Genomic DNA, 10872 nt, shown 5'->3' with positions numbered 1-10872 from the left:
AGTGCTGGATGTCTTGAAACGGTTAAAGTTGCATAAATCCCTTGCACCTGATCAGGTATACCCGAGAATTCTGTGGGAAGCAAGAGAAGTGATTGCTGGGCCTTTTGCTGAGAGATTTGTATCATTGATAGTCACAGGTGAGGTGCTGGAAGACTGGAGGTTGGCAAACGTGGTGCCACTCTTTAAGAAGAGTAGTAAGGACAAGCCAGGGAACTATAGACCTGTGAGCCTGACATCGGTGGTGGGCAAGTTGTTGGAGGAAATCCTGAGGGACAGGATGTCCATGTATTTGAAAAGGCAAGGACTGATTAGGGATAGTCAACATGGTTTTGTGCGTGGGAAATCATGTCTCACAAACCTGATTGAGTTTTTTGAAGAAGTAACAAAGAGGATTGATGAGGGCAGAGCAGTAGATGGGCGGCATGGTGGCACAGTGGTTAGCACTATTGCCTCACCGCGCCAGAGACCCGGGTTCAATTTCCACCTCAGGCAACTGTCTGTGTGGAGTTTACACATTCTCCCCGTGGGTTTCCTCCGGGTACTCCGGTTTCCTCCCACAGTCCAAAGATGTGCAGGTTAAGTGAATTCGCCATGCTAAATTGCCCATAGTGTTAGGTGAAGGGGTAAATGTAGGGGAATGGGTCTGTGTGGGTTGCTCTTCGGAGGGTTGGTGTGGACTTGTTGGGCCGAAGGACCTGTCTCCACACTGTAAGTAATCTAATCTAATCTATATGGATTTCAGTAAGGTTTCCCATGAGAGATGGTTAGCAAGATTAGGTCTCATGGAATAAAGAGAGAACTAGCCATTTGGATACAGAACTGGCTCAAAGGTAGAAGCCAGAGAGTGGTGGTGGAGGGTTCTTTTTCAGAAAAGAGGCCGTGACCAGTGGAATGCCACAAGGATCGGTGCTGGGTCCTCTTTTTGTCATTTACATAAATTATTTGGATGCGAGCATAAGAGGTGCAGTTAGTAAGTTTGCAGATGACATCAAAATTGGAGGTTTAGCGAACAGCGAAGAAGGTTACCTCAGATTACAATGGAATCTTGATCAGATGGGCGAATGGGCCGAGAAGTGGCAGATGGAATTTAATTCAGATAAATGCGAGGTGCTGCATTTTGGGAAAACAAATATTTGCAGGACTTATACACTTAATGGTAAGGTACTAGAGAGTTTTGCTGAACAAAGAGACCTTGGAGTGCAGGTTCACAGCTCCTTGAAAGTGGAGTCGCAGGTAGATAGGATAGTGAAGAGGACGTTTGGTAGTATGCTTTCATTTATTGGTCAGAGTATTGAGTACAGGAGTTGGGAGGTCATGTTGCAACTGTACAGGACATTGATTAGGCCACTGTTGGAATATTGCATGCAATTCTGGTCTCCTTCCTATTGGAAAGATGTTGTGAAACTTGAAAGGGTTCAGAATGAAAAAACAAAATAAGAATAACAATCGAAGTACAGGTATGACATTTTGTTGACAGACTGGGGATAGTTCATTTATGATCACAGGTCAGAATCCTGAAGTACTGTGACCATCCTTAATTTGTAATTCAAAAATATGTTTTTTAAAAGAGTACTGATATAGTCAAAAGTGGCTGTGGACATAAATTAAGTGGCTGAGATATTAATGGAATATAACACCTAAAGTGTCAAAGAAACTTCAGACAGACTGGACTGGGATTTCTTGTGACTCAAAAGAGTAACAAGGGGTTAATGACTCCCAGGTCAACAGCAGGCTACCCACTATGGATTACATAGAATCATATTGATGGACAGCATGGAAACAGGCCCTTCGGTCCAACCCGTCCATGCCAACCAGATATTCCAACCCAATCTAGTTCCACCTGCCAGCACCCGGCCTATATCCCTCCAAACCCTTCCTATTCATATACCCATCCAAATGCCTCTTAAACGTTGCAATTGTACCAGCCTCCACCACATCCTCTGGTAGCTCATTCCAAACACGTACCACCCTCTGTATGAAAACGTTGCCCATCAGGTCTCTTTTGTATCTTTCCACTCTCACCCTAAACCTATGCCCTCTAGTTCTGGACTCCCCGTCCCCATGGAAAAGATTTTGTCTATTTATCCTATCAATGCCCCTCATAATTTTGTAAACCTCTATAAGGTCACCCCTCAGCCTCCGACGCTCCAGGGAAAACAGCCCCAGCCTGTTCAGCCTCTCCCTGTAGCTCAGATCCTCCAACCGTGGCAACATCCTTGTAAATCTTTTCTGAACCCTTTCAAGTTTCACATCTTTCTGATAGGGAGGAGACCAGAAGTGCATGCAATATTCCAACAGTGGCCTAACCAATGTCTGTACAGCCGCAACATGACTTCCCAACTCCAGTACTCAATACTCTCACCAATAAAGGAAAGGTCTCTTTGTTCAGTAACACTCCCTAGAATCTTACCATTAAGTGTAGAAGTCCTGCTAAGATTTGCTATCCCAAAATGCAGCACCTCACATTTATCTAAATTAAACTCCATCGGCACTTCTCAGCCCATTGGCCCATCTGATCAAGATCCCGTTGTAATCTGAGGTAACCTTCTTCGCTGTCCACTACACCTCCAATTTTGGTGTCATTTGAAAAATTAGTAACAATACCTCTTACGCTCACATCCAAATCATTAATATAATTAATGAAAAGTAGTGGACCCAGCACCAATCCTTGTGGCATTCCACTGGTCACAGGCTCCAGTATGAAAAACAACTCTCCACCACCACCCTCTGTCTTCTACCTTTGAGCCAGTTCTCTATCCAAATGGCTAGTTCTCCCTGTATTCCATGAGATCTAACCTTGCTAATCAGTTTCCCATGGGGAACCTTGTTGAACGCCTCGTCCATCCCATACTTCAGAAACATTTTATGTTTCTCCCTTGGATAATACACAAAGACAGGGGTTTAGAAGCCAGTTTCAACTCTAAAGGAGTGTACTAGTGGGACTGAACCAGTCTGGTTTCAAGCATTCGTGTGCTGTGAAGAAGTATGCCCTTTTTATACTTAAGTTGCAGGTAAAGCTTCTCTGACTCAGCGTGCTAAAACCAGTTAAATAGGAAAGATAACAAAAGGCCCACCTCTCACCCTGAATGCTGGAAGACAATCATGGTCAAAAGGAAACAAAATTGGAAAATCTCAACAAGGTTACAAAACTGAAGATAGTGGAACTGACTGTTCAATGATTAACATCAATACTCTTGGTAAATTCCACTGCAGCAGCACAATGTTCAATGATCTGCCTTTTGTGAACATTTCAGAGAATGATCTGTATAACCTCTTTAAAACTTAATCTTTTTGTATTCACCTCTTCTTTCTAAATCTATGTGTGTGTGTGTGTGTGTGTTGTGTTCCCAATCTTCTCAGATTTATTAATTAATAAAATTGCTCTTTTTGTTAATTCAAGAAATTAGTTAATTCTAGCTAAATTGCCTCCTCTTTAAAATGTAAGTTCATTTGGTGTAGGAGAAAGACCTTCACAAGGTTACGTATCATTTTCAAATTAACCTTGTTGCAACCAACTTACAGCTTGAGTGAATAAAGAAGGGGTGTCAATTCATCTGACCTCACTTTGCTGGAGTCTAGTCATGACAATGAATAGCAAATGAAGACTTCTTTGCCAAGAAAGGAGTGAGAGTCAATTATAAATGACTTATTTATTTGTAAAATCCTATTTTCTTAAAATAGAATGATATATCATTCAGGACGAAATGTTCAAATCCGCTTTTGTCACTCAGAAATATAGTCAGTTCTGCTATAATATAGTAGTTCCAATCTCATGTAATAACGTGTTACAAGAAAATTGTGCACTAGCAGCACTATTTAACGAATGGGGCCGCAATCGTGTTATAACCAATACACGCTTTAAAAGTTTGTGTTTTAGAAACAGTGTCCCCAATTCGTAAATTGCATTACAGCGAATGCGTGTTTTAAGAAACACACATTATAGCAGTACGAACTGTATACAAATTAAATGTATAAGTAAATTTTCAGAAATATAAGCATGCTATAGATGTTCTCATTTAGTAGGGGATGTTATCATTTAATGTAGAGTTGAGACCTGAAACTGGGAATGAACTCCCCTGTCTCCTATGTATCCTATAACTGGGGCAGCACGGTGGCTCGGTGGTTCGCACTGCTACCTCACAGCGCCAGGGACCCGGATTCAATTCTTGCCTCGGGTAACTATCTGTGTAGAGTTTGTATATTCTCCCCGTGTCTGCGTGGGTTTCTTCTGTACTCCAGTTTCCTCCCACAGTCCAAAGATGTGCAGGTCAGGTGAATTGGCCATGCTAAATTGCCCATAGTGTTAAGTGCATTAGTTAGGGGTAAATACAGGGTGGGGGAATGGGTGTGCGTGGGTTGCTCTTCGGAGGGTCTCGTTGGACCAAAGGGCCTGTTTCCATACTGTAGGGAATCTAATCTAATCAAACTGCATCATATACTTGTCTCTTTTTGAGTTTCTTCATTTGAGAAACATTGAGCATAAGGACATTTGGATAATTTTTTCTTGAAATGTAACAATATTATTTGCATTCCTAACTTTAAAAATTAATTTAGTTCTTATCTTCTCAGGTCATTTATTTCACCTTTCTTTTCAACTTTATTACACATGGGGAGTGGGGGTGGAACTCATGTGTGTCACAATACAAGCAGACTTACATCAAATGACTGGGTCAGGCAGCATTTTGAATGATTCATGCAAAGTTCTTCTTTGATAACACTGAAGAACCCCACACATATGGTAGTAAACCATGTGCTGCTTGCACTAATAAATTGACATCAGTCTGCATAGACATGAAGAGAAATTACTTCATTCAAAGAGTTATGAATCTGTAGATTTCACTATCCCAGAATGTGGTAGATGCTACACTGAGTAAACTTAAGGGGAGTTAGATTTTTATCTAATAAGGGGTTGAGATTATGGAGAGCAGGTAGGAGTAGAGTTGAGATTGAGATGAGATCAGGCATGGCAGTACCAAATAGTTGATCAGGCTCAAGGGACAGAATTGTCTACTCTGGTTTTATGTTTTACCCGTTCACCTCCCCAACACCACAAAACTAAAACATATGGGGCACTCTCTCCTGTGTTGGGTTTACAGAACTGGGAATTTTTCTGACTCTCTGTTCCCAAGCCAAGTGTGAAAAGGCAGACCAGTTTTTATCAATTCCATGTAAATGCAGCAGGGATTATTATTTTCAAACTTAACAGATACAACTGGATTAAAAAAAAGCAAAAGCTGATTTACTTCTGCTTTACCTGGTGAAAATTTTATATCGGATATATTTTCCTTCCTGTGGTGAAAAGACACTATATCTTCCAGGGTATCCGCATTGACTACATGAAAACTCCCATCATTTAAACCAACGGCTAAGACTTTTCCATCTGGTGAGAAATCACAACATCTGCCACCTAGAAGGAATAAGAACAGACACAATTGAATATTTTCAAACCAACAAATAAAATAAAAACATTTATTTTGGAGCTGTTTTTGTCTTATTTCCATTTTGTTACACAAAATTATTCTATCCTTTCACATTGAGAGATTGGTTTAATAAGTGATCTTACTGATTCTGTGCTGCCTCCTTACACTGCTTGTTCAATCTTGTCGCACCTTATCACCATAATGAAAGTACAGTGTAACAATTATAATGAGGTCAGCCAGGTGGACCTCACAGAATATGAATTCTCTGATTGGGGCTGTTAATCTGGTCCAATCTGGCAACCCTAACTGACATATATAAACATGTGTGTCAGAGGTTCAAGCTGAGAGCTGGCTCTGAGGAAGCTGGATCAGTGTCAAGGACTTTCCACATGTCAATAAAGGGTGACTTGGTGATGGGATACTGACTTCTGTGGAGTTATTTCACTGACAAATGAAAAAAGCACACTCCTAAAGAAATCTGCTCACAACAGTCATCTTTGAGTTGGGGTAAGTATTTCTGGCATCATGCTGTTAATTGGGAAGCTTGACTCGTTTGATCCTGTTGTCAAAGACTGGGCCAAGCATGTGGAAAGAAATCATTATGTTTTCTGGGCAAATGATATTGGGTAAATGAAAAGCAATTCTCCTGACAACTTGTGGATCTGCAGCTTTTTCATTTATTAGGAGCCTAACCTTCCCTGAGGCATCAGATACCGAAACTTTGCAAGAGTTGATGGATTTAGTTAAGGAATATTACAATGTCAAGTTTCCTCTAATTCAAGACACTATTGGTTTTAGTCAGTAATTTGAGAACCATGGGGATCAATCAGTTGGGGATTTTTGACTAGGTCGAGACGACTGGCAGAGGCTTTTGAATTTGGTTTAACCTTTAGTGAGATGCTGAGAGACTGTTTGGTGTTTGGGATTAATGATATAAATATACAAAGGCATTTACTAGCTGAAGCACAACTGGACTTCAAACAGGTACTACAACTGTCTTTTTCATTGGAGAATACGGCAATTGGAGCATATGAGTTGCAGGAGATGGAAGTGATCACCCTCACTGAGCTTGGGGACACCACTTGAGTGAAGATTGCACAGTCTCACTCAGGACATATCCACAGGACATAACAAAAGAAAGCCAAGCCTCAGCCAAATGGTTACAATTTTGAGGGGGTGGTAGACCATTGTAGTTGCTGCTGTTATGTGGACTTAAGGCAGCAAAAGAGTTCCACTACACTTAAATTGAGTAGGAAAATTGGGTACAGAACTGGCTTTAAGGTAGAAGACAGGGGGGGGGGGGGGAATGGTGGTAGAGGGTTACTTTTCAGACTGGAGGCCTGTGAACAATGGTGTGCCATAAGGATCGGTGCTATGTCCACTGCTTTTCATCACTAATATAAATGATTTGGATGTCAACATAGGAGGTACGTTTTGTAAGTTTACAGATGACACCAAAATAGGAGGTGTAGTGGACAGCAAGGAAAGCTACCTCAGAGTACAATAGGATCTTGATCAGATGGGCCAGTGGGCCAAGGAATGGCAGATGGAGTTTAGTTTAAATAAATATGAGGTGCTGCGTTTTGGAAAGGCAAATCAAGGTAGGATTTTATACACTTAATGGTAAAGTCCTGGTGAGTGATGCTGAACAAAGAGACCTTGGAGTGCAGGTTCATACCTCCTTGAAAGTGGAGTTGCAGGTAGATAGGATAGTGAAAAAGGTCTTTGGTATGCTTTTCTTTATTGGTCAGAGCACTGAGTATAGGAGTTGGGAGGTCATATTGCGGCTGTACAGGATGTTGGTTCGGCCACTTTTGGAATATTGCGTGCAATTCTGGTCTCCTTCCTATCAGAAGGATGTTGTGAAACTTTAACGGGTTCAGAAAAGATTTACAAGGATGTTACCAGGTTTGGAGGATTTGAGCTCTATGGGGAGGCTGAATAGGCTGGGGCTATTATCCCTGGGAGTGTCGGAAGCTGAGGGGTGACTTTACAGAGGTTTATAAAATCATGAGGGGCATGGATAGGGTAAGTAGACAAGGTCTTTTGCCTGGGGTGGGGGAGTCCAAAACTAGAGGGCATAGGTTTAAGCTGAGAGAGGAAAGATTTAAAAGGGACCTAAGGAGCAACTTTTTCACGCAGAGGGTGATGCATGTATGGAAGGAACTGCCAGAGGAAGTGATGGAGGCTGATACAATTAAAACAGTGAAAAGGCATCTGGATGGGTATATGAATACGAAGTGTTAGGAGAGATATGGGGCAAATGCTGTCAAATGGGACATTTATTTAGGATAAGTTGACATAGACGGGTTGGACCGAAGGATCTGTTTCTGTGCTGAACATCTCTATGATACAAGCCCAACATAACTGATGGGCTTGTATCCAAGAGAGTGCATACCCTGGAAAGTCCACCTACATCTGGTTGGAATAGTTTAATTGCTTAGCAACATCCAAATCAGATAAAATAAATAAATGAATGCTGAAATGGTCACCCAGTTCCAATGGAGGTCGATACCAGTGCGGCTGTTTCAGTGTTTGCAGAACCAGTTTTACCAAAGTTCCCTCTGGACTCCAACTCTTAAGGTTAAGTAGTACTTTGGCTACCTTGAGAACCTATACCGGAGAAACTTTACAGATTAAGGGTACAATTTCTGTTCTGGTCTGTCATGAGAAGCAGCTGGTTCAGTTACCACTGATTGTCATAAAAGGCTTGGGACCTAGCTTGATGGGGTGAAATTGGTTGAGAAAGATTAGATCCAAAGCCTCGCATAGAGGATTTATATGCAAAACTAGCAAGAGAACTGTCCGTCACATGAACCATTTTTGCAAATACAGTTGGATGAGTGTGCTACAATTAATACCTGATGAAGGGCTTTTGCCCGAAACATCAATTTTCCTGCTCCTCAGATGGTGCCTGACCTGCTGTGCTTTTGCAGCACCACGCTCACGACTCCAATCTCAAGCATTTGCAGTCCTCACTTTTACCTACAATTAATACCCACAAGAGTTTGCACCAATATACAAGACTGCCATGTGGGGTATCGTCAGCCTGTGCAACCTTTCAGCAGACAATGGAGAATATTGTAAGAAGTCACTATTTAACTAGATGACGTGTTAATAGCAAAGAAGACCAATAAGTAGCTCTAAAGAGAATCCGAATATAGTCCTTAGATGTTTCATCTGGGCGCATGTATGCCTTTGAAGGGAAAAATGTGTGTTGCAGGCACCTCGAGTGATCTATTTTTGCTGCAGAGTTGACAAGACCGGTTTACACCTGTTGGAAGATAAAGTGAGGACAATCAAAGATGTCCCAGCTCCCAAGTCTGTATTAGACCTTAGGTCTTTTCTTGGGCTGGTGAATTTGATTAGATTTCCTACAGTATGGAAACAGGCCCTTTGGCCCAACAAGTCCACATCGACTCTCCGAACAATAACCCACCCAGGCCCATTCCCCATTTAACCTTGACTAACGCACCTGACACGATGGCCAATTCACCTGACCTGCACATAGAGTCATAGAGATGTATAGCATGGAAACAGACCCTTCGGTCCAACCTGTCCACGCCGACCAGATATCCCAACCCTATCTAGTTCTACCTGCCAGCATCCGGCCCATATCCCTTCAAACCCTTCCTATTCATATACCCATCCAAATGCCTCTTAAATGTTGCAATTGTACCAGCCTCCACCGCATCCTCTGGCAGCTCATTCCATACACGTACCACCCTCTGCGTGAAAACTTTGCCCCTGAGGTCTCGTTTATATCTTTCTCCTCTCACCCTAGACCTATGCCCTCTAGTTCTGGAACTCCCCCACCCCAGGGAAAAGATTTTGTCTATTTATTCTATCCATGCCCTTCTTAATTTTGTAAACCTCTATAAGGTCACCCCTCAGCCTCCGATGCTCCAGGGAAAACAGCCCAAGCCTGTTCAGCCTCTCCCTATAGCTCAGATCCTCCAACCCTGGCAACATCCTTGTAAATCTTTTCTGAACACTTTCAAGTTTCACAACATCTTTCTGATAGGAAGGAGACCAGAATTGCATGCAATATTCCAAAAGTGGCCTAACCAATGTCCTGTACAGCCACAACATGCGGAGCACCCAGAGGAAACCCACGCAAACACAGGAAGAATGTGCAAACTCCACACAGACAGTTGCCCGAGGCAGGAATCGAACCCAGGTGCCTGGGACTGTGAGGCAGCAGTGTTAACCACTGAGTCACTGTGCCAAAACGTTCATACATAACGTGGCCTCCACCCTGGCACTTTTACATCAACTCTTGAAGAAAGGGTCAGCCTTGGAAATGGTGTGCAGCCAAGCCATAGTCTTCAGGGAATTGAAGAAACAGCTTTCATGCTTTAAAGTATTGGCACACTAAGGTTTCAAGTGAAATTTGGTACTGACATGCGATCCCTCCCTGTATGGCATCGAAGTTGTATGAGCTCATGGGTGGCCCAATGGAGAGGAATGTCCAAAAGCATATGCACTCAGAACTTTGGCAATATGCCTAGATAGAGAAGGAAAATTTGGAGTCATATTTGGAGTCAGGAAATTCCACCAATACCTTTATGGGTGCAAATTTAGAATAACATCTCAAAGCTGAAAATGTGTTGCTGGAAAAACGCAGCAGGTCAGGCAGCATCCAAGGAGCAGGAGAATTGACGTTTCGGGTATGAGCCCTTCTTCAGGAAATTCCTGAAGAAGGGCTTATGCCCGAAATGTCGATTCTCCTGCTCCTTGGATGCTGCCTGACCTGCTGCGCTTTTTCAGCAACACATTTTCAGCTCTGATCTCCAGCATCTGCAGTCCTCACTTTCTCCTAACAGATCTCAAACCCCTGCTAGTTCTATTTAAACAGGACAAGGCAGTGCCACCCACAGTTTCAAGCCAAATTCAGCAGTGGGCTCTAATACTAAGTGCAAATAATTACAAGTTGGAACATGGCCCAGGAGGCCAAGTATCAAATGCGAATGCACTGAGCCACATCCTGCTGACAGATTCGCCACCAGTGGTACAGCCACTGGAACCATCTGTAATGGTTTTAAATTTTCTGGACACACTTGCAGTCACAGCTCAAAATATCAGGCTTTGACGCAGAAAGATCTGGTTGTGGCAAAACTGAAATGGCTGGTGGTAATGGGGGAAAACAAAGGTCCGTCACCACCAGAAATGAAACCTTTCTGGATCTGAGAGCTGGGTCTGTGGACGCTGGATCAGTATCAAGGACTTTCCATATGTAAATAATGGGTGACTTGGTGACGATTTACAGGCGTCCCTGTGGAGTTATTTCATTCAGATTATTTTCATGTACACCTAAAAGAACAAGAGGGTAAGAGATAAGTGTTTTAAAGAGCAAATGTGACACAACAAGAAGCCTATCTTTATAGATTTACAAAGTGTTTTATAGGAAAAGTGGTCAGAGTTAGGGTTTCGGGCTCATAATAGCATCTAT

General features: G+C 42.5%; 1 protein-coding gene across 5 annotated transcripts in view; it reads right to left on the bottom strand.

The window, feature by feature from the left end:
- LOC122552872 (echinoderm microtubule-associated protein-like 6) overlaps positions 1 to 10872 on the bottom strand; it is a 525254-nt gene that overhangs the window by 214362 nt on the left and 300020 nt on the right. For all 5 annotated transcript variants that reach the window (XM_043695963.1, XM_043695964.1, XM_043695965.1 and 2 more), the window contains exon 22: positions 5255 to 5407. In XM_043695963.1, coding sequence (XP_043551898.1) covers positions 5255 to 5407 — 153 coding nt within the window. The remainder of the gene's footprint in view (positions 1 to 5254; positions 5408 to 10872) is intronic.

The sequence above is a fragment of the Chiloscyllium plagiosum genome, chromosome 9 (genome assembly GCF_004010195.1).
Source record: "Chiloscyllium plagiosum isolate BGI_BamShark_2017 chromosome 9, ASM401019v2, whole genome shotgun sequence".
NCBI lineage: Eukaryota > Metazoa > Chordata > Chondrichthyes > Orectolobiformes > Hemiscylliidae > Chiloscyllium > Chiloscyllium plagiosum.
The sequence above is the reverse complement of the archived record's forward strand: the minus strand, read 5'-3'. Positions and strand labels throughout refer to the sequence as shown.